Source organism: Trachypithecus francoisi, unplaced genomic scaffold (assembly GCF_009764315.1).
Source record: "Trachypithecus francoisi isolate TF-2019V2 unplaced genomic scaffold, Tfra_2.0 Lachesis_group4, whole genome shotgun sequence".
In the NCBI taxonomy this organism is placed as follows: domain Eukaryota; kingdom Metazoa; phylum Chordata; class Mammalia; order Primates; family Cercopithecidae; genus Trachypithecus; species Trachypithecus francoisi.
In genome coordinates, this window is record NW_022681469.1 from 129357607 (window position 1) to 129382232 (window position 24626).

Consider the following 24626-nt stretch of genomic DNA (forward strand, 5'->3'; position numbering starts at 1 on the left):
CACAATTGCTACAAAGAGAATAAAATACCTAGCAATCCAACTTATAAGGGATGTGAAGGACCTCTTCAAAGAGAACTACAAATCACTGCTCAACGAAATAAAAAAGGACACTAACAAATGGAAGAACATTCCATGCTCATGGATGGGAAGAATCCATATAGTGAAAAGGGCCATACTGCCCAAGGTAATTTATAGATTCAATGCCATCCCCATCAAGCTACCAATGACTTTCTTCACAGAATTGGAAAAAACTACTTTAAAGTTCATATGGAACCAAAAAAGAGACTGCATGGCCAAGACAATCCTAAGCCAAAAGAACAAAGCTGGAGAAATCAAGCTACCTGACTTCAAACTATACTATAAGGCCACAGTAACCAAAACAGCATGGAACTGGTGCAGAAACAGATATATAGACCAATGCAACAGAACAGAGGCCTCAGAAATAACACCACACATCTACAACCATCTGATCTTTGACAAACCTGACAAAAACAAGAAATAGGGAAAGGATTCCCTATTTAATAAATTGTGCTGGGAAAACTGGCTAGCCATATGTAGAAAGCTGAAACTGGATCCCTTCCTTCCATCTTATACAAAAATTAATTCGAGATGGATTAAAGACTTAAATGTTAAACCTAAAACCATAAAAGCCCTAGAAGATATCCTAGGTAATACCATTCAGGACATAGGCATGGGCAAGGACTTCATGACTAAAACACCAAAAGCAATGGCAACAAAAGCCAAAATAGACAAATGGGATCTAATTAAACTAAAGAGTTTCTGCACAGCAAAAGAAACTATCACCGGAGTGAATAGGCAACCTACAGAATGGGAGACAATTTTTGCAATCTACTCATCTGACAACGAGTTAATATCCAGAATTTACAAAGAACTCAAACAAATTTACAAGAAAAAATAAACAATCCTATCAAAAAGTAGGCAAAGGATGTGAACAGACTTGTCAAAAGAAGACATTTATGCAGCCAACAGACACATGAAAAAATGCTCATCATCACTGGTCATCAGAGAAATGCAAATCAAAACCACAGTGAGATACCATCTCATGCCAATTAGAATGTTGATCATTAAAAAGTCAGGAAACAACAGATCCTGGAAAGGATGTGGAGAAATAGGAACGCTTTTACACTTTGGTGGGAGTGTAAATTAGTTCAACCATTGTGGAAGGCAGTATAGCAATTCCTCGAGGATCTAGAGCTAGAAATACCATTTGACCCAGCAATCCCATTACTGGTATATATCCAAAGGATTATAAATCATGCTACTATAAAGACACATGCACACGTATGTTTATTGTGGCACTATTCACAATAGCAAAGACTTGGAACCAACCCAAATGTCCATCAATAATAGACTGGATTAAGAAAATGTGGCACATATACACTATGGAATACCATGCAGCCATAAAAAAGGTGAGTTTGTGTCCTTTGCAGGGACATGGATTAAGCTGGAAACTATCATTCTCAGCAAACTATCACAAAGACAGAAAACCAAACACTATATGTTCTCACTCATAGGTGGGAATTGAACAATGAGAACACTTGGACACAGCGCAGGGAACATCAGACACCGGGGCCTGTTGGGGAGTGGGGGGCTGGGGGAGGGATAGCATTAGCAGAAATACCTAATGTAAATGACAAGTTGATGGGTGCAGCAAACCAACATGGCACATGTATACCTATGTATCCAACCTGTACGTTGTGCACATGTACCCTAGAACTTAAAGTATAATAATAATTTTAAAAAAGAATTTGCTAACAAGGTAAACTTTATTTTAGGTGCTCTTGCCACAAAAGGAGAAAAACTAAACAAAACAAGACTAAAGCAGGACAGGAAGAAGCCTTTGGAGGTGATGGATACATTTATAGCATTGCTTGTAATGATGGTTACAGGAATGTATACATATCTCCAGACACATCAAGTGGTATGCACTGCATATGTATATCTTTTTATATGTCAATTATACATCAATAAAGTGGTTTAGAAGTTAATTTTAAAAACAGAAAATATACTTGTTTCCTAGATTTCTTCTTGATAATTTAGTGTGTCTGTTTTGTGAAGGGTTGAGACCTGAACCAAGTTTTCTGGGCACTGTGCAGCCCTAGTTATTATGATAGGGGAGGCAGGAAATGGATGAGGCAGGGGAGACAGGAGAGACATTTCATGACATAGGTATGCAAGATGTGTCAATGAAGCATCAAACTGTGTAAAATATTTGTAGAGGTTTATTCTGAATGAAATATCAGTGACGATGGACAAAGCCCTCAAGAGGTCATGAGAATATGTGCCAAAGGTGGTCAGGGTGCAGCTTGGTTTTATACATTTTAGGGAGACATGAGAGTTCAATCAAACACATTTAAGAAATACTTAGGGTTGGTCCAAAATGGCAGGGTTGGGTAGCGTGGGGTGGGGGGTGGTGGGCGAAGCTTCCAGATTATAGGTAGATTTAAATTTTTTCCAGTTGACAATTAGTTGAGTTTATCTAAAGACCTGGGATCAATAGAAAGGAATGTCTGAGTTAAGATAAAGAACTGTGGAGACCAAACTTCTTATTTGCAGAGGAAACTTTCAGCTTTCCTCTTCAGGGAGACTAGGTTGTAAAACATTTCTCATCAGACTTAAAGTCTGTGTTGATGTTAATGCTGGAGAGGTATAATGAGACCTGTCCCACTGCCCACTTCCCATCATGGCCTGGAACAGCCTCTCAGGTTAAATCTTAAAAGAGCCTTGACTGAAGAGGAAATCCATTCAGATAGTTGGGGGACCTTATAACTTTATTTTTGGTTTACATTCATGGATTTGTGATACACTTTTTTTTTTTTTTTTTTTTTTAAGACAGAGTCTCATTCTGTCGCCCAGGCTGGAGTGCAGTAGTGTGATCTCAGCTCATTGCAACTTCTGCCTCCCAGGTTCAAGTGATTCTTGTGCCTCAGCCTCCCAAGTAGCTGGGATTACAGGTGCACACCACCATGCCTCCCTAATTTTTGTATTTTTAGTAGAGATGGGGTTTCACCATGTTGGCCAGGTTGGTCTCAAACTCCTGGGCTCAAGCAATCCAACTTGGCCTTCCAAAGTGCTGGGATTACAAGGCGTGAGACACTGCGCCTGGCCCATGATACATTTATTTATCCATCTATTTATTTATGCCTAGCCAACTTCAGAAAGGATTGAATGTGGTGGACAAAAGGACATCGACGCCAAAGTATTTGAAGATGAAGAAATCGAAGTGAAGGAAAAATAAGTATAGGAAATTGCATGAGGGAAGTACCAGGAAACTTGTTAGAGGTACAGACTTGAGACCCATAGCCAAGAGGGTGACATGATGGATTACGTGTGTCACCATATTCACTAGGTTAAAAAATTAACTGCTCATGGGAAATATGTCTAGTTCTGGGAGACACTGTGTAATATTACAAACAGTGTCCTAAATTATCAGAAAGGCAGCAATTAATATTATAGTTTTTTTCTAAAGATGTAAAACAACTTATTTCCTCACTACAAAATTAAGAGAGGCTCAACATTAGGTGCTTGGAAACTCCTCATCATCGATAGCTTCTGGGTAAGATGAAAGCCTAGAAACACATTAGCCAGCTCCCTTCCCCTGCCCAGTCCCAAGGAAAGTCACTGAAGAAATGTAGAAACGGGGGGAGACCTGCATCTGAAATGAGAGTCAAAGAAAGAAGCCATCCAAATACCAGAAACGTCTAAGAATTTCCAGCACACGAGGGAGCAGATGAAACAGGGAAGCTAAGTGTATAATGTATAATTCAGCCCCTGGGAGAACTCCCTGGCCTTGTAGAGGATGAACTGATACTCACAAGTTTGTAGGGTGAAGGCAGCTGGTGAGAACGGGGAACGCGAGGTTCCAGGAAACCCAACGCGGAAGTCGTTTTAGTGCCGCAGCTTGTCAGAATTTAAAGGCAGCTGAGAGGCGGGGTTTGGGGTTTGCATGCGGCTCAGCCGAGAGAAAGCCGTAGAAAGAAGAGATTTCCGGGGCCAGGCGCGGTGGCTCAAGCCTGTAATCCCAGCACTTTGGGAGGCCGAGACAGGCGGATCACGAGGTCAGGAGATCCAGACCATCCTGGCTAACACGGCGAAACCCCGTCTCTACTAAAAATACAAAAAATTAGCCAGGCGAGGTGGTGGGCGCCTGTAGTCCCAGCTACTCGGGAGGCTGAGGCAGGAGAATGGCGTAAACCCGGGAGGCGGAGCTTGCAGTGAGCTGAGATCCGGCCACTGCACTCCAGCCTGGGCGACAGCGAGACTCCGTCTCAGAAAAAAAAAGAAAGAAAGAAGAGATTTCCCGGAGAGACGTTGGGCTCTCTGGGAGAGTCACGGAGCAGGGAGAAGCCAGGAGGGAGTCAAATGTAGCTGTGCAGGCACAAGGCAATGGCCGCTTAACCCAGGGGAGGCTATGTTTTATTTATTTTTTACTGCTATTTACTGAAGCAGTGTTTTTCTTAGCCAGCAACTCCAGAAAAGTTGACAATTTTAAAGCTCTTCACCAAAAACGAATATGAGAATAATTAGAAAAATATCAAAATAATGAAGAGAAATATGCAGTGTTATATTAAAACATAATACAAAATTTTGATAATTAAAACGATATAATACTGGAACCAGAATAACACATGTAAATCATACAAAATTTCAAATCAGTGGGCAAAAAATGAATTAGTCATTATACTATATGTTGAAATAGCTGTCTGGCCTTTTTTAAAAATATTAGATCACCACCCGCCATAGCTAATAACAAAGTACGTTTTAGTTGGATTGAAAAAATTAACACTTTAAACATAAAAAGAGTAAAAGAATATTTGGGTAACACCTTCATAATTTCAGTGAAGGAAAGGCCTTTCCAGGAATCATATCAAAAGCAGAAACAACAAGGAAAATATAGTTTTTTACTACATAAAAATCTAAATTATTTATATACATAATAAATATTCATAAATAAACAAGCAAAATTATAAATGGAAAATATTTTTATATAATAAGCAAAGAAAAATATCCTTTTTATAAAGAAGTCTGGCAAAGAAATGAAAACATTCTAATTGAGTAAATGGGCAAAGGGCATGAACAGACTATCAGGAAACAAAGAAACATAAATGAGATGAGGTGCTGTGGCCCACGCTGGTAATCCCAGCATTTTGGGAGGCCGAGGCGGGTGGATCACTTGAGGTCAGGAGTTTGAGACCAGCCTGGCCAACATAGTGAAACCCTGTCTCTACTAAAAAATACAAAAATTAGCTGGGCGTGGTGGCACGCACCTGTAATCCCAGTTACTCAGGAGGCTGAGGCACAAGAATTGCTTGAACCTGGGAGGCAGAGGTTGCAGTGAGTGGAGAACGCGCCACTGCACTCTAGCCCTCTAGCCTGGGCAACAGAGTGAGACTTGGTCAAAAAAATAAATAAAAAATAAATAAATAAAAAATGAAAAGAAAATATGTAAAAATGTTCTTCTGACCACTAATTAAAGAATTGCAAGATTGAACATTTGGATACAAACTTTTATCAACCACATAACAAGATTAAAAGGAAGAATTATCTAAGTATTAAGAGAGTATAAGGAAATGGGTACTTTTGTTGTTATAGTGACAGCCATAAACAGTAGGCACTTTTGAGGGAAATGTAACAATATTTGTCCAAAGTTAATAAATCTTCTGTTTCTAAGCGTTTATCCTAAGGAATAACTAGAACTGGGAAAAATAGATGAATATAAATGATTTATAACAAAAAAATGGAAAACAACTTAGATCATAATAGGCTACTGATAAAATTGGAGTATGGTATAACCTTCGGAAAAAATATTATTTATCAGTACTTTTCCAATTGTGCTTTCCACACTGACTCCCAGAGGGCTCATTTTGCTGGCCTGCTCCAGGGCAGATCTGGGAGTTGCTGACTGTCTCAGTTTCAACCGAAGCTACCTGAGCTTTCTATAATTTTCTATACTGGGTTCTAAAATTGTATTTGAAGAAAGGATCTTACTACCTGAAAAAAAATGCCACTTGTACAGATTCATATTTCTTAACAGGAAAAGATGGTCATAACAGGCTTTTCAGAGGAAAAAAATTCGGTTACAAGGTAGCATCTGTATTGTGATCTCATTTTTAAATGTGTAATCTGTGTATTATATATGCATGCATTATCAAAATTTAAACTTGACCTTTCTGGTGGGTGCCACTATGGATTTTTTTCCTTTTCGCTTATTTTTATTTGCTAGTGTTTCTGTAATCAATATGCGTAACTTACACGATTTTATAAAAAGGTAAATTAGTTACATGGAAAAGAAGAAGGCTAAGCAGTAGAGACGTGCAGAAATGGACAAGAGCACATGGAAGAGGGAGTCTGACTTTCCGGGGGTGAGAAACACGAGACAGTCTACCTCATATGCAGACCTGCATTTCATCTGTTCGATCCTGGATCCTTCAGCCCTGAGAAGTCACTCTTCATGGCAAATGGGCTCAGCTGCCTGGAAAGCCATCAGTCTCCCTGCTGTGGCAGCTGCATCACAGCCTAAGAGAGTGGGGCTTTCCCAGTGCAGCCCAACACCGGTATGAGAAAAACAGCTCCAAGCCTGTACCCTGCTGGGCCTTTGGGGAAACATCTTTGGAGACCTTGGTAGAGTTGATTCTAAATTATGATGCTATACTGTCTTAATCTGTTTCCCTGTGCATCCCTCTCAAAAGTGAATGCACTGTTTACCATCAAGTGGAAACTGGGTGGGGCCCAGGAGTCACATGTTGCCCTTAAAAGTGTCCTGGGACCTATAGAAGAAGACGACATTAGAATTCTAACCATTGAAAGAACAAGAGCACAGGGGGCAGCTACTAATGTCACCCAGGACCATAGAAACCCATCAGGCTTCACACCCCCACCATCAAGAAGAACCCCCTCCAGTTCTACCTCCTGCCCACTTCATCCCACCCTGCTTCTTTCCTAATCTGAACTCCCGCTGCTTCTCTCCACCCCTGGTGTTTCTCTATTCCTTTAGGGACCAGCTCCCCTATACCATCAACCTCCTAATGGGAGGCTGCCCCCACCTCCTGTCTCCTGAGGTGGCTGATTCCCCTAAGACATCTCAGAAGGATGCTCCTCAACCTTCCTTTTTAGATACCTTATGGCATGGTGGTGGTGAAGACATTTTCCTACCTTTCTAGACCACCTCTAGGCCATTTCTCCTTCAATATTGCACATACATGCCTGCTCTGTTTCTCTGATGCTCGTGCTATCAGTCTAGGCTACCTTCTACAATGCCTTCCCCATGCCTGTGCCCATATGGCCAAGGCCCTCATCCAGTGAAGATGTCGACACTGTTCTCAGTCTCTCTTTCACCTTTCATACTGTCCTAATCACAGGTGACTCGATGTCTACATAAATTAAGTCTAGTGAGAGGGCTTCGCATGATGACTCACAGAGCTTGACATGTTCCCTGTATTTGAGAGCATTGGGGACCGATGACTACATCACACTTGAGACCGTTGAAGAGAGGCTGGTTGGTGCTGTGGTCCTAGCCCAGGGGGCTGATGTAGAACCTGCATCGTGAAGTTTGCCTGAGGCTGTGTTAAAAAAGATCCTGCCCCAGACATTTCGGCCAGAGAGAGAGGCCTCCCTGGAGGTCTCCAGGGAGGGTGGAACGTCACTGCCCAAGTCAAGCAAGTGGCCACCAGCAAGACCCCACAGGAGAATTTCCAAAGGACCCAGAAAAGTTCCTCAGGGGACCAAGAATCAGCTTTGGATGCAGCCAGACACAGAGAGCACAAAGCCCTCTGATGACAGCAGAAGTCAAGTGAGAACTCTGTCCTCTTCCTCCTCCCTGGTTCCCTGTACCCCAGCTCTGGAGAGACCTCAATGTGGATAGCGACCTGGGGGAGGACGAGGAATAGCAGACGAGGATAGAAAGCAGAAGGGCTGGTACCTCTGCTGGACTTCCTACTTGAAGCAAGCCCACCTAGGGAGAAAATACTTGAAATCCTCTTGAGAATTTGGGTTTTTTATTGTTGTCTAGGATTTTAATTACTAATTTTTATATAATTAACTAAATTGACCAGCGTTTACCACTTAATGTGCCCGTCACCTATGAGTCATCACTAACATCAAGGGGCTTGAGTTTCCAAACTCAGGCAGGAAAACCTCTCCCCCTATCCCCAGTGGATTACCGGTTGCATGTAAGGAACAAGAAAGACCTTAATCAGATTGCTATTATAATTCTACCTGAAGACTCCTGCTTGCTCAGTGGGCCATGACAACTCTTTTCTACATGAATCTAGTATCTCTTTTCAGTGCGTATAATTCAGCAAGAACAGAACCCTAGATATTATTCTCCTAAATATTTCAGGTTTGGATTTTAATAGAGTCCCTAGTTTCCTCTAGATTTTTCTCACTTCTTATAGCTCCTCGACCACAGCCAACACACTGTTCGACAACACCACCTGACTCTACATTCCAACCCCACCCAAAGACACATGCCTGCTTTCCAAGTTGAAAGTAGGGGAGCAAGGTGGCCTCCTGTTTCTGGAAGAAGGTCCCAGAGCCAGTGAGCACAGAAAGCCCAGCTAGGTGAGGGATTAAGATGAGAGCTTCAACAACAGCTTGACAGAAAGCATCACATCATAACAACAGGTGTGTCTTAAAGGTGCTTGCTTATATATTAATTGTCTCTCTCCAGCCCCATCATAGCCTGCTGAGGTGGTCAGAGCAGGTATCTTTTATACCAATTTAAAGAAAAGATGAGGCTGAGACTGCATGGTTTAGCCAAGGTCAGAATATTGCAACTGAAATCCAGTGTGCAGATATAGCTACCAGGTTTCTGGGCTGGTTTTGAATGCACCCTACTATCCAGAACAAAGTTCAGTGTTCTTTCCCTGTCTTATAAGTCCACCCATGTTCCTACCAAAAAAAAAAAAAAAAAAAAAGAAGGTTCCTTCCCATTTGGCAAATAACTCTCAAAAACTGTCCCAGTGCTTTGCAGTGCTGGGTACAGTGAAAGGATGCCACGCGGACCTAAGGCTGTAGCCCTGCCTCGTAATAAAAGAGTGACTGTATATGGGTCAGACACAACTCAGCATTTGCACTGCAACTTACCAAATGTACATGGTACAAACTGAGTTCCCTAATACTGCAGGAATGGATGCGTCAACATCTCAAGTCAGACGGGGAAATCAGGAAAGAAGAAGCACCAACCTTAGGCCAGGCAATGTGCTAGCTTCTGTTCAAGCTTCCCTTTATAATCTTCACATTGACTCTGTATGGAGGTACTGTCTCCCTGTTTACCTATGAGGAAACTGAGGCTCTGGGAGGTTCTGTGAGGTCCAGGGTGGCTGCCCCACAGTGATCCTTTTCTATAGCAGACTCCATTGTGCTCCCCAGAATGGTTGCTACATACGCAGACATCCCTCTCTTCTCTTTGGGCAGAAAAGCAAGCCAGGGTCCTCATTGTGATTGCCTGGAGCCTGTCTTTCCTGTTCTCCATTCCCACCCTGATCATATTTGGGAAGAGGACACTCTCCAACGGTGAAGTGCAATGCTGGGCCCTGTGGCCTGATGACTCCTACTGGACCCCATACATGACCATTGTGGCCTTCCTGGTGTACTTCATCCCTCTGACAATCATCAGGTAAGAAGCTGTCAGGCCAGGACCATACAGGGGGTGGTTGGGCGGGGGGCTTTCCTGCTTTGCCAGCTGCTGCTCTCCTCCCCTACAGGCCCATTTTTTCTAGTGCCCTAGGGGGAGCTGGCCAGGCCACAAGATTTTATGTGTAGATACTATAGGGTAAGCCCAATTTCTTCAAAGTAGAGTAAGGAGAAGGGAATTAGCAATTACTGGGTATATAGGGCAGGCATTGCGCCAAACAGCTAACAATTATCACATTAGCCACAGTACAACACTGTGAAACAATTACCATTGTCCCAATTTAATGAATAATGAAACTCAAGCTCAGAGTGGTTAAGTAACTTACGCAACATCAAACAGGATTGATATCCAGGTTTTTCTGATTTCATACCATATTATTTCTTTTATATCTTGCAACCTTCCAAATATAAGGCAAATTACAACTTGTAGGGATTTTGTAAATGAAAAGACAGATATACTTGAAACAAACTGAACACAAAACTCAGTATGCACTAATATGCTAAATTGTGTATGCAGTGGAGTCGCATAATGCCAGGGAATATATTTTGAAAGCCACCATTGAAGGAGGAAATGATCCAGATAGGATAAGGGAGAAGTGGGGAGGAAGCAGACTCTGATGACCAGAAATTGGAGTGAGTGTAGGGGCAGAGTGGACGGGTAGACAGTGCCAATGGGACAGAAGTTGGCAGTGAGCTCCTTCCAGTGGCTGGGGGAGGCTCAGTTGTGAATGACCTTGGCAAAAAAGTCATAGAGTGTCCTTTATCCTGCAGCCAATGGTGAGCTGTAGATGGTCTTTTAACAGAGATTAGCACAACAACCTGGTCAAGGTAGGGTCTCACTTGGCCATGTGGCAGGATCACCCTCTGAAATGGGCTCTGCATGTGTGGATGGGGTGGGAGACTACAGGGAGAGACCTGGCACATTGTCTGTATTCTTGGGCCACGATGATCCTGCGCCTTTTGAGTACCTCTAAGCCAGCCATAGTGTGTCATATAACACATTATAAGCAAAGGAAGATCAGCCTTTGTTTTTGATAGTGTAAAGACAGCTGTGATAAAAATCTTTGTACTTAAAACTGTACATGAGTCTCTGGTTATTTCCTCATAACTCATTCTCGTGGAATTACTAGATCAAAGGTATAGATCAAAGATGATGCACATTTTAAAACTTTTGATGCATAGTCACAAGCTGCCCTTGAGAAAAGTTGTATTGTTTCTTGGCCTGTTAGCTAAATCACTTGTAGAAAAAGTATATTCTGGGGAACACCATACAAGGGCTCTTGTTTTTTGCTCCCCTGATCCAATGGAAGGTAGCACTATTTCCTTACTAAATCTTTGCCAACCTAAGAGTTTAAAAAGTATTTCATTGTTTTAATATGCATTTCTTTAATTACTAAGCTGGTGGCATGCTTTTCAAGTGTTTTCTGATATGGTGGGAGTCACCTTTTCTTGCTCACTATTCATCTTTAGTCTCATAAAATACTATAGCTGGGAGAAATGTTATCCATCATATGGTCAAACCCCTGAATTTTTCATAAGAGTAGAATTAAAACTAAAAGAAGCAATTGCGTTGCCCCTACCCCCGCATCAGAGATTGAGATGGGCAAGCACAGAGTGACCTCAATAGCCAACCCAGCAGCCTTTCTGAGATGGGGTGTTGTCCAGTCACCTCTGCTGAATGGACAACTTAACACCTATACTTTATTTTGACTTATTGCTCTCCACTCCATCAAGCTGAGCTTGAGAGGAAGTTTGAAGGAGATAAGATTACTTAGACAACCACCCAAGGTAAGTAATAGGCAAGTGAGCCGGAGCGGTCAGAGAGCATTTGGAAGGAAGCGGCTTGTGTCACCCTGAGCAACTGAGGCATCGATTTCAGTGGCAGTGCATGTCTTGGCTTCACTGCTGGTTGATTTCCCATCAGTTCAAGAAATGAGCTCCAGTCAAAGTCCCTGCTCAGCAGAGCGGATGCTGCAGCACGTGGACCATGCACCTCAGGTTGTCCTGCATCTATGATTTCCCCGTTATTTGGGCTGCTTTTTCCACCAGGACTTCTCCTTGAACTTGCCTACAGGATAGCCAGTGTGTTTTTTTTTCGTGTCCTTGAAAGGGCAAAATACAACATGTTTGCTGATTGAAGGAAATGATTTCAAAAACTGGTTTCCTCAGCTCTCACCAAACTAAGGCCTCTGTAGGCCTGATCCTAGCTCCTTGCTTCCAGCCGTGACAGTCATGAAAACTCAGCCATGACCTCCAGCCATCCTTGAGCTTCTCTGAAGCATTTCCTACCTGACAAGAGGCTTCTCTTTCATCACCTTCCCTCTTTCGTAGCTCCCCCTGGTGAAGAAAGAGCTTCTCTCTGGGGGACCAACATCCTCGCCTCCTTCAGCAACAACTGTCTTCTCAAACAAGACCAGGCCCTGGGGGGAATTTTGTGAGGAACTTGTTTCCAACGAGTACCTGGCATAGGTGCTACAATTTCATCTCAGAGATAAGGTTCAACTCTTATTCTTTCTTTATTGCTTATATTCTGGCCCCCGGGCTCAATGCTGTGAGCAAGGTTAAATTCTTTGTTTCAAGCTTAAATAGACAAAGAAAACAGCTCAAGAAAAGTGTTTACTCATGTTGTTCACCATGCCTCATTGTCCTTCACGCATGCTACATATGCTACATTTACCAAATTGATAGAAAAAAAATACTTTAGTTGTTTTATTTTGCATTTCTTTCATTACAAATAAGATTAAGTATATTTTATATGCTGATTGTCATTTTTTAAAAAATACTTATTAGGTTGGTGCAAAAGTAACTGCGGATTTTATCATTGATAGTAATGCTACTTTTCTTGTTTAAATGTTTTCATTTTCTCTATTCTCTATCTTTAGAAATATTATATATACAATAACCTTTTTCTTTTTGCAGATGTTGCAAATATTTCTCCTAATTTGTCATTTGCCTCTATATTGAATACGGTTTTATTTTGTTTTCAATTATTAATAGTAGTGATTAACATAATTAAGAAAAAAAGAAAAAGCACAAATAACCAACTTAGTAGCTTTTCTGCCACAAATCCCTCATTGGTTTACTTATTGCCCAGCTTCGTATCGCATTCAGTATCTGCTAGGACAAGATCCACTTGTCTTTTTCAAAGATTCCCTGCCTGCTTCACGGTGAGCTGCTGACACCTCACCTGAGCTCCCAACTCCAGCTATGGAACAAACACCCCTCTGACCCATGTGCATCACTCCCATGCCTGAACACTCTGCCAACCTCACCTTGTCTTGTTTCTGCCAACTAGTTCACACCCTTCGTGTCTCATCTCCAATACCAACTCCACGGTAGAGTTTCCCTTGCCAACCCCGGACCAAGAGGCACCTCAGGTCCTCACTCCTTAACCTCCAACCTCACTTTGTCCATGTCATCATCTAGACTTCATGGTAGTGTGACTGTATCTCATGAGTGCAGGAACTGTGGCCTCTTCATTTCTGAACTTCACATCCAGCACGCACGAAACAGTTGGTGAATATTAGATTGAATGAATAATGCAATAAATTGCAACAAACAACAGATGTGTCATGTCACTCTCTCTACGCTTTCTCCCCCTCTCTCATTCTCTCTCTCTCTGTCTCTCACGCACATACACACACACACACACACACACACAAACACAAACACACGTGTACACGTGCTGCTAATATAGAAATTTCTGGCTATCTAATGCCTAGATCAGTTTTTGACTATGATAGCTCCTCCATAAATATATGTGAGAGGAAAGAAAAAAGGGAGAAAAGAAAGAGGATGGGGGAAGAAAGGAGAGAGGGAAAGAGAGAGAGAGGTAGTTGTATTGTTGGTGGCAAACTCTCATGAGAGCTGTGTATGAATAAAGATGTAGCTCTTCCATCATCCACTAAATCAGGCTCCCAGGAGTTGAAACCATAGTGACTGACAGCAAAGGCAATATGTTGTTTTTCTGGGTCAAAACAACAGGAGTTGTTTTGAAATTCACTTGACATAACTGTCTAATTGTTGCTGGGGAGGTTATTAGCTCCAGTGTAATTGCTTTACTTTAGCTGTGCTTATTTTCTTCCTACCTAATTGATTTCTCATTCTCTTATCATTTTCATCTCTGTAAGATAAAGGTAGAAGCAGAAGAGATTCATGACCGACAATTGCAAAAAAATAAGTGAAAAAAAGCACATTAGTCATGGATCATTGACTTGTCATATGTGAGAAAAATTCATTTATTTTGCTTAGGAAAGGGGATCACACTGTGGGAAAGCCTCTTGCCAGGTTGGTGCAGCCCTGCAGATAGAATACACGGCCATGGTGGGTAAAAGGGCCCCAGGGACCTGGCCAGCACTGTCCATGGCATGAGGTCCAAGGTCAAAGAGGATCACAGGGCCCGCAATAAAAGTGGTCATCAAAATGAATAAAGAGAGATTGTAAGGGTCTCCACTAATGCTGAAAACCTGGATGGAGAGGAAGGTACAGATTGTGGAGTCATTTTGCTGAGACAGTCCACAAAACTTATCCGCCATCCGATTGATGAGCTAAAGGAAAAGAGACAAGGCCAAGTGTGGTGACTCACACCTGTAATTTCAGCACTCTGGGAGGCCTAGGCAGATGGATCTCTCGGGCCCAGGAGTTCAAGACTAGCCTGGCAACATGGTGAAACCCTGTCTCTAGAAAATATACAAAAATTATCTGGGCAGGGTGGCACACACTGGTAGTTCCAGCTATTCAGGTGGCTGAGGTGGGAGGTCAAGGCTGCAGTGAGCTACAATCCTGACACTGCACTGCAGTCTGGGTGACAGAGCAAAACACTGGTGGTGACAAACAGCAACGCAGATGTCTCTTTGATACTTGATTGGTATGCTCCAAGAAGTAGCCTGGTTTGGCAATAATACCCTAGTTATTAGGTGTTTGCCATGCTAACTGAAAAGTTGGTACTGGTTCTCACTCATCTGATTGGCCCTAAGTAAAAAGAGGGGGTGACTTAGGCCCAAATCCCTAAAGCATGAGACATTTCTTAATCTTTCTTCTGTGTACATGGTTGACAGTCATAAATATCTGGATTATTGGTCAATTGTATACTGGGGTTGCAATTGTCATAACCATTAACTTTCCATGGTGAGTGTAACCTTACCTCGTACAGTATTTCACTTTCTGGGGAAGAAGTTACCCTGTTCTAGCAAATATTCAACTTAGAGTTGAACTCACTAATAATATTTTTCTCATTTTTTCTTTACTGCAGGCATACAAATTGCAAAAAAAAAAAAAAAAGTCCCTGGGCAATTATGCGAGAAAGAATGGAGATGCTCCAAAAAGTCCCTGAGCTTTCCTGGAGCACTCTGAAGGGTTCACTGAGCAAGAATGGGAAAAGGCAATAAGCAGCAGAGATTTTAACATTGCCATTAATTAAGTTATATTCTAAAAATCATTAAAAGCAATTAGTGCTTTGTCAGCTACTGCAAACTGAAGCTTTGATTTTTTTTTTAACTAATGATTCTCAAGAGGGAAGATATGCAGTTTTAAAATAAAGCATTGCTGTGTCCCAAAGTTTTTTGCCAAGGTGCTTAATGTAGTCAAAATATCAAGTAATATTAAAGAAGAGTAGTTTTTATATTTATCAAAGAGTACCCAGGATACAAAACTTCTTGATACTTTTGAATCATTAACACTTTGTTTTCCTGTTAGGCACAGATTAAATCATGTAAGAATTGGTGTGATATAGTGTAAAAAATAGACCAAAAAGAGGAGAAAGGAAATTAATCTCCACTAATTTTCCAGCACTGTACTTGGCACTTTAAATATTGTCACATCTGATACTCAAAAAGTTCAAGAGGTCTGTATTGTCAACACCATTTTGTAGAACCTCAGCTGAGGCTCAGTGTAGTAGTTATCTATTACTCCTTTACAAATTACCACAAACCTAATGACTTAAAGCAAGATACATTTATCATCTCACAGTTTCTGTGGGTCAAGAATCTGGCCATGGCTTAACCGGGTCCCCTGCTCAGGCAAGGCAGTCATCAAGTTGTTTATCCAGGGCAGGGGGTCATCAGAGGCTGGACTGGGAAAGGCTCTTTTCCAAGCTCCCTCAGGTCCTTAGCGGAATTCATTTTCTTGCAGCTGTGGGGTTCATGGCACCTTGCTTCTTCAAAGCCAGCAATGGGGAGAGACACCAACAAGACAGGCGCTACACTCTATGTAATCAGTCCCATCCCCTTTGCCACACTGCATTGATTAGAGGCAAGTCACCTGCTCTTCCCACACTAAAGGGGTGAGGATCACACAAAGCCATGAATGCTGGAGTCAGGGATCATAGATGTCACTTAAAAGATGTCACTAAAGTCAGGATTGTACAGCAGGCAAGTAGTAGAGGAGACCCAAGTCTTTTCCGACTCTAAGGCCTGTTTTTGGATTCTAATCACAGCTCTCCTTCAAACCATTTGGGTTACCTTGAGGAAACTGCATAACTTTACCAGGTCTTAGCCTCCTCACTTAAGACAGAAGTGACTCCATCCAATGGATCCTCATGGGCACTTTCAGTTGTGATTCTATAAACAGCAAGTATAGAGGGACAGGCATGGTGAAAAGATTCCTCCCTTTGCACCTTGCACTCGGGGAGGTGGGAGTGGTCTTCCCTGTGTCCTCACAGTAGAGATCCACCAGCCACTTTAATACTACCTTTGGTTCTTTCTGCAGTGTCATGTATGGCATTGTGATCCGAACTATCTGGATTAAAAGCAAAACCTACGAAACAGTGATTTCCAACTGCTCAGGTAAGTCTCTACTCTGCATGGCCCAATTCTTAGCTAATGTGCTTCTCCAGAGGTTTTCCTCTAGCAAATGTGAGCTGGGGATCCCTTGATACACGAGCATACAGGATCATATCAGGACCCAGCCGACAGACCAGACCCACCAAAGGCTATCACAGGCAGGCTCTGTTGTCCCCCATGTGACCTCCCTGAAATTTAGGAGAAGGAAGGGGGCACTTTGGACCTGGCCAAGCTATGCCAGCAGAGAGTTAGCCTTTGAGCTAGGATCCAAGGGTTACCCCAGCCTCAGTTCTAGCAAAGAAGTACCTTGGAGGACACAAGATACTGTACAAGGAGGACATCACACCTTCAGCAAAGATGAGGATAGGCTTTTCTGATTGACTTGAATTTTCAGATACATAAAGCTGCCATTTGTCCATAGAACAATCCTGGACCTTAAGCCAGTAAAGGCACAGTGGTTCATTCTTTCCCAGCTGCCCTGACACACCAATTCAAACCAGATCAAGCCTAAGACCACCTACTACAACCTTCCCCCAAGTTCCTGCTCAGTAAACCTGACTGCAGAGCCCCTCGTACGCAGTAGACTCTGAGCCCTGGAAGCCTGTCCTGCTTCCCAGGAAAACATTACTGGACCTGACCAAGGTCAGTCTGGAGAAAACACAGCAAACCAAGGGACCAAAAGAAGAAAGGGCTTCTAGTTTTCTGTTTGTTGTAATGTCATAGCTCTGCAGAAGGAGACTGGATCCGCTCAGGTTACACACCCCTCCCATTCCTTGTGCACACACATACACAAAACGTAGGCTCATATACACAAATACACACACCTTCACACACTCAGTCTCACACACACTAACAATGCATACTCACAACTATATGCACTCACACAAGGACAACAAGCTGCACCACAAATATCTGGAATAAGAAGAGCTGCTTTCTGTTCCAGATGTGCCACAAAGAGCTGTGCCACCAGGCAAAGTTACATAATCCCTGGGCTCCAAGATGTTAAAATAAGGGTATAGACTGGATTCTCCCTAAGCCCTCCTCTTTTCAGACTGTTAGTTAAACTTTTGTTGGACCAAGACAGAGCTTGTTTTCTCCCTCTTAAAGCTACTTTTTCCAATAAGACTGTGAGGCCACCAAGAGGATGCACAAGTTTTATCGGGCCCTGATAACCTGTGTCTTTTTCCCTAGAAGAATGAGTAGAGATATGTAAGTCTGGGTTCTTCACCTGAATTCAGTTCAGTTCCTCTGTGTTCTTCTGCATGTCAGGAGTGGTACAAGGGACTGGGAATGACAAATGAATGAATAGCATGGTTCCTGACTATAGGCAACTTACAGTCTAGGGCCTTGGGTCTTGGCCCTGGCTACACAGTAGAATTGCCTGGGGAGCTTTTAAAATGCACCAAAACCCAGACACCATTCCCTGACAGATTCTGATTCACTCCATCTGGAGTGGGGCATGGACATCATTATTTCGGAAAAGCTCTTCAGGTATTTTTGATGTTCAACCAGGTTTGACAATCTGGTCCAGTGAGACACAGAGTCATAGGTGGCTGACCTTCACGCTCACTGACCAGTGTAACCAAGAGATGTGTTTAGGCTGCTTGGAAATTTTCAACCCACGAAGACCCAGTCATTCAGCTTGGGGCTAATTCCAGCCCCCATGCAGATTCTAGTGCTTCCCTTCCACTGGTGCAGTCTCCACATCCTGTTTTTTCTGGAAGAGCAAAAGCAATCGAGAGAATAAACACAAGTGAATTCATTCTATTGAGTGCAGTTGGCTTTGGTTAAAAGTTAGAATATTTGTCTGAAAAAAATTGGATGAAGGCATCCTTCCTCTATCAAATATCAAATAAATTTCATAAGTACTATAATTATAATACTATAATCATTGAAAGAGAATTATATGGACAGGGAATTCCAACAGAACAGAAATGCTAAAGGAAACCTCAGGAATTTAGAATGTGATGAAGTATTTTAAACTGATAGAGAAATAGAAACTGTTTAATTACTAAGGTTGAGACAACTGCCCATATGGAAATAATCATATATTAGATTGTTATATCATATGCTACAAGGAAATACACTCCTTATAAAACGAAGAACAAAAGATAGAATGAGGGAGAAAGAAAGAGTGAGGAAAGAAAAGAAAGAAGAGGAAAGAAGGAAGGAAGGGAGGAAGGAAGGAAGGAAGGAAGGAACGAAGGAAGGAAGGAAGGAAGGAAAAGAAAGGAAAGGAAAGATAGGGAGAGGAAGAGAGGCGAGAGGGGGAGAAAGAAAGAGAAAGGAAACAAATGTAAGAAATATTGTTTATAATCATGAATAACTGAAAAGATCTGAATACCCTACAAAGAGGGAACTGAGTATAATAATTATATAGCCATACAATTAAGTACTGCAGCTCTAAAAATTATTATATAGAGTGTACTTATTGCCATAGAAATATTTCTCCAATATAGTACATTAAGAAAAAGAAAGCAGTATGGTATCTCTTTTATAGATATGTGCACATATTTTTACTTAGCAGAATATATATATGCATGTATACATAGATGATAGCTAGAGAGAGAGGGAAATGGAAAATATCAAGAAGCTACATGTTATCAATGTTATTGAAATTATCTCTGAGTGGTCGAATTTTAGCTGATTTTTATTTTCTTCTATTTTTCACTTAGCCATACGTAAAAATTTTCTACAATTACCTAAATCATATAATTGAAACAATAGCCCTGTGGCCCTTTAGCCTGAGTAAACAGCCAATATTATCCTAGATGTATATATGTATATTCATTTTTTAAAACCATCAACTCAGCACCCACAAACATATTTGTCATGCACGTCTCTGTATAAACGTCATGCTTAGACCCTCTAAGGCCCACTCAAAGCCATCGTCCATTCATCTCTCAACACAAACAGAGAAGACAGAGGGACAGACGGAGCAGCTCCTGTCAGCCACTGCTAGGTCTTTTCCTTGTGTTCTTCCCTTTAACTCGTTTCCTGTTTGCTCCATTTCACCCATGGCCCATTGCTCATTTCCCATTTAACCCATTTCCCATTTGAGAATACTGCACCGGCAGTGAGCTGTGCTTTTTTTTTTTTTTTTCTAAACAGGAAATGAGTTAATCCACAACTCTTCAAGGTGGTGTTACTGTCTCTCACAGACAGAAGACAGGCTTAAAGCTTAAACAGTTTGCTTGTTTTCACAGGTAGCATGTGACACAACTGGTATTCAAATACACACATATTGAGTGCACACATAAAGACAAGACTTTTTAAAAATTAAAAACACAAACTCAAGGTCTTGTGTGCGGCTTCCCTTCCAGGACACTCCCTCTAGAGCTCTGCCTTCAGAGAGCTATTCCTACCTCATCTCCTGAAGGTTTTGTTTTGATATATTTAAAATCTAAAGGCTGAGTAATGACTGGCAGTGTGGAGACTAATTTTGTGGAGGTAGCCGAGGCCTTCCTGTACTTTCAGACGAATCAGATTGGTATAAACCCCTGTCGTGTGATTTCTGCCAATTCTGTGGGTCTGACATGCTCCTCCCTGCTTGTCCCTCTGAGCACTCACTCTCACTGTCTCACCTCCTACAGCTCTCCTGTTCCCTCCACAGCAGCACCGCCCTTGCTCACCACCTTCCTCAGCATGCCTCCCCCCAGGGAGGCTAAGTTCCTGGTTCTCTCCAAAGTTCCCATGTTTCCTGCTACTGCATATGCCAGTCCTTGCACTCTTGGGCTCCCCTGACTTCCGGTCCTTGAAACCATACAAAGCCACTTAGAGCCCTGTTTCCCACTGATACAGAGTGTGCCATTACTCCCTCCCAAAGGTGGAAATGGCTGCCGCCACTTTTTGTTCTTTAATATAGTTTTATATCTCCATTATATCTATTTTTTAGTTACTGTTAGTGACCTCGTCCTGGAATGAGGGCAGCTGGTATTCTCAAAAGCTTATATGCTCTCTATATCTTATTCATAAATGGAACGCAGTTGATTTCCCATCTGTCATTACAGCCAAGCAGCTCTGGAGTTGGCAGGTAAATGGGATCTCCAGCCGGGTCCGCATGCCAGGATTATTGCTCATGAACGAGGGGACATTAGCCATGATTAGTGTGAACAGAAGCTCACTTTGTAAACACTGGCTGAAAAACTCAAGCCATCCTTAGTGCGAGAACCACTCTTCTTGCTGACAAATATGTCTATTTTCTCCCAGTCAAATGCTGACAGAAAGGAAAAGAAAAAGAACTGTATCATAAATTATCTAAAGACTTTCCCATAAACAAGCGTGGAGGGCAAGACGTGGAGGAGACAGGGTTTCCAATCCTGTGTGTTATCTTTATCTTTCATAAATGAGCATATTATTGATGTCCGGGAGGATTTACTTGTGCAAACTAGAACATTTACTACTGCATGGGAGCAGGAGATTGGGCAGGTATACCCACGGAACAGACAAATTTCTCATTATAACTATGTCTAGCTATCATGGCTTGGCAGATATGATCCATGCTATATTCAAATTCCATGTTTTTAATTAAATGAGGCACACTAGAGTGAAGGAAAAAAGCTACAGATTAGGAATTGGGTTAGAGTCCTATTCACTTTCTATCTTAAAAAATTTAAGAGAAGCCCATTAACTGCTGTCCATATCAGCTTCTTCATCAGTAACTGTGAATAAAATGACTTCTCTACAATTAACTACATTTAATAAAAGATGTGCCGGAAAAACATGAAGATACAAATAAATGATGATTATGACACGTTCGTGGATAGTAAAGTTTAATATCATAAAGACGCTGAATCTCCCCAGCTGATCTACAAGTTAATAAAGTTCCAAACAAAATTGAATTGAAACATTTTATTGCGTTTCACAAGCCTATTTTAAAATAGATGTGGAAAATTCAAGAGCCATGAGTAGCCTAGACATTCCTAGAGATGCAAAATAAGGTAGCGAAAGTTTGGTTTACCAAATATTGAAAGCATTATAAAGTCAGAGTGCGGTATTGGCACAATAGACAAATGGAAACCTCAGTTTCCTTGCCACCTGCTGCCTGTCCATGAATCCAATGCCACATGTTTCAGGTTTTCATTAAGACAGCACTGCATATGAGGTACCAATCTCTACTTTAGTAAGAGAAACACTAGCAGCTGTGTAACCCAAAATATCAGTAGCCTTACCCACACAGAACTTTATGTCTTAATTAAAATCCAGTTGGCAATAAAGACCAGAGGGAAAGGCATTGTTCCACACAGTCGTTCAGAAATTCAAGCAGGTGGAGATTCTGCCACACTTAACAGAGGGCTGCTAAGGTACCCCTCAGTACCTCCCTCCAGCAGGCAGGGGCGGGGGAAGAGACAGAGTGGAGGACTGCTCAGGAGAGGTATCTGAGCCAGGTTTGGGGATGGTAGACATTGACTCTTCCCAGTATCCTTTAGGCAGATCTTAGTCACATGACTACACACTGCTGGAAGGCAAGCTGGGAATTGTAGTCTAGTTGTGTGCCCTGGGGAAACAGGAATGGGTTTGGTGAACAGCTCATCTGTCTTTGCATAATTATTTTAGACTGTCAGGGCTCCTGCTTCTGCCTGAGCTGAGGTGCTGAGGTACAGAAGGGCTATCTGGTGGGTTAGTGAAATCTCATATCTAGCTATAATTTATGGTTGGCTCTGGGCTAAAACCCTGAAAAGGAACTCAAAATGCTTTCCTACTTGAAGGTTCAGATATATGCAGGCATGTCTAGCTAACAGGGAGAGAGGGAGTACCTCAGATGACTAGAAAGGGACAATAAGATCCCTGAGTGTGAAAACATTCTGGAGAATATGGAGTCAGGCACAATGAGTGTCTTAAGGTCAAAGGGAAATGTAAGTTCTGGGTCACAGAAGAACATTCCCACCTAACCACTCTAGCCCTTGTCAGCATCTAGGGAGGAAAACGCCGTGTGGGGGGCTAAAGAAGCTGAAACTCTTGGAAGTTAAAGTGAGTGCTACAGGTCCCTGGAATAGCATAGCACAGAGGAGAGAGGCCATTCCCTTGCTTCCTGGCAGAAGAACTTGGAGAGCAGATATCCCAGGGAAGGGCAGTGGTGCTGAATAACTTACAGCCCAGGGACAGAACTGAGGCCCTGAGAGGTGGAGCAGAAGAGCAAAGCAACTGCCCAGGGTCAAGAGCAATAATGAAGAGGACTCACAACTCACAGTTGCTTTGAAGTGACTGTGGCTGTGGAAGCATCTGGTGCCCAGCCGGAGCCCCTCAAGAGGCAGTCCTTGGCAAAGAGGAGGTCTGGGTGAAGTGACCTGGGGCAACCCAGGGCAGCTGCAGCGAGCTTAGAAAGCAGGATCCAGATAGTGTCATGATAGAGGCACAGGCGGTGGCCCCGGTGGATCCTGGAACATTGAGACACCTCCTTGGGTCTCTCAGAAAAACTAGAGGGACAAAAACCCCCTGGGAAGAAACAGACTGCAGTCCTGCAGCTAAGCAGATGAGACCTAATGTGCTTAAAATACTGAACTGATGATTTCAGGGGGGTATTCAAGCTGTATTAGTAAAGAGAATGTTACTGTTCAAAATGAATTTCAAGTTTTAAAAATTTTAGAAATCAGGAAAAACTGCTAAAAAACTTTGAAGTTTTTAAAAATCAACCTAACATACACAAAGTTTCTAATATAGGAAGCATATTTATTTTAAAATATTTCCAGTTAGACTTCCTTGTTTCTAAACAAATCACCTGCACTCACTATAAGTTCACAGATGAATTCCCCCCATCACATCCCAGGAAACAATTCTGCTTCCATTTGAAATCCCAAGGTGCCAACTGCTCCCACTTCAGGTGCTCAGCCTGGGTAATGGGTTCCCAGTGGCTCTGTAAGAGGCCTGTGGTCTTGGGAAGGTGAGGAGCCAGAAATGGCCATTTGGAGACTAAATCTGCAGCATGTGCCCCCATTAGGGATGTACTCTGGAACTAAAACAGTCCACATCAGTGTGCTTCTTCCAGTCCCAAATCGAATGGACCTGCCACCTTCAGGCTACCCAAGTTATTAATGCACAGTGACAGCTGAATTTAACTGTTTTTCACTGCAGCTCAGCGCCAAGGCCTGAGTAGAAATAATCCTTTTATCTCCCAATAAAGGAGAATTACCGGCATTTTGTAGCTCAGCTCTCTCTGAAGGGCCATCTTTAGAAGCTAGAGGCTTTGCATTTCCTGGAATGGTCAGATTAAAGATGCTTTTCTCTGATCTCTGGGCAGGAAGTTGATTATATTGTCACCCAGTTGCCCTGTGGAAAGCACTGCGGGTTTCCATTTTAAAGGGATTTCAGAGCACAAATGTCATTCTCGGAAACTTTTCTGAAAGACCAACTTAGTCTTCAGAACCATACTGTTTAGGGGCCAGCTGTTGCCTAGGAACAGCCAGTGGGGATGCTTTGAAAGAATATAATTTGGTCTGCTGTCTTCTTTACTTGCCCCCCATGGGTATAATCTCACCTGGATCATTTTCTGCGGTACATAATTCTTACACAGATAACAACCTTGTATAATAGACAATCAAATGTAGTAATACCTTCTATTCACTTCCATAAAGATGGCTCACCTTCCACCTGAAATACTGATAAAACTGCATTCATCTCAACTGATAAGACATCTGACATCCCATCATGGGGCTTGGTTCCTTGAATATATTATTTTATGTTAATCTTCAAAGTCACTCTGAATTAGGTGTTCTACACCGCAAGTTTTAAATGGGAGAACTGAAGCCGGGAACTTTAGACAATTTGCCTAAGGTTACACAGTTTTAGTAATTGGTAGAGATGGAGGATCCATTCCAGTCTGATCTTAAAGCCTGTGTCCCTCCCAAGATCCCATCCTGGAAATCAAGGTTTCTCGCCTTTGACACCTTTGGCATTTTGGACTGGATAATTCTTTGTTGTGGGGGCTGCCCTGTGCATTGAAGGATGTTTAGCAACATTCCTGGTCTCTGCCCACTAGATGCCAGTAGCACACATTCACACATAATCGTGATGATTAAAAATGTGTCCAGACATTGCCAAAAGTTCCCTGTAAAGCAAGATCACCCCAGCAGAGAATCACTGCTCTAAATGTTCTGAAGCATTTGCTTTCTTACAAGGCTGAGGTTTTGTGGTCCCATGAAATGCACAGAAGAATCTGAAGACCCTAATGGTATTTAGGAGTGGCCTTACAGGGTA

The 24626-nt window shown here is 42.3% G+C and overlaps 1 protein-coding gene across 6 annotated transcripts in view; it reads left to right on the forward strand.

Moving 5' to 3' along the window:
- Positions 1-24626, forward strand: part of NPSR1 (neuropeptide S receptor 1) — a 223488-nt gene that overhangs the window by 162594 nt on the left and 36268 nt on the right. For all 6 annotated transcript variants that reach the window (XM_033193520.1, XM_033193522.1, XM_033193521.1 and 3 more), the window contains 2 exons: positions 9436-9637; positions 16360-16436. In XM_033193520.1, the coding sequence (XP_033049411.1) occupies positions 9436-9637; positions 16360-16436 (279 nt within the window). The remainder of the gene's footprint in view (positions 1-9435; positions 9638-16359; positions 16437-24626) is intronic.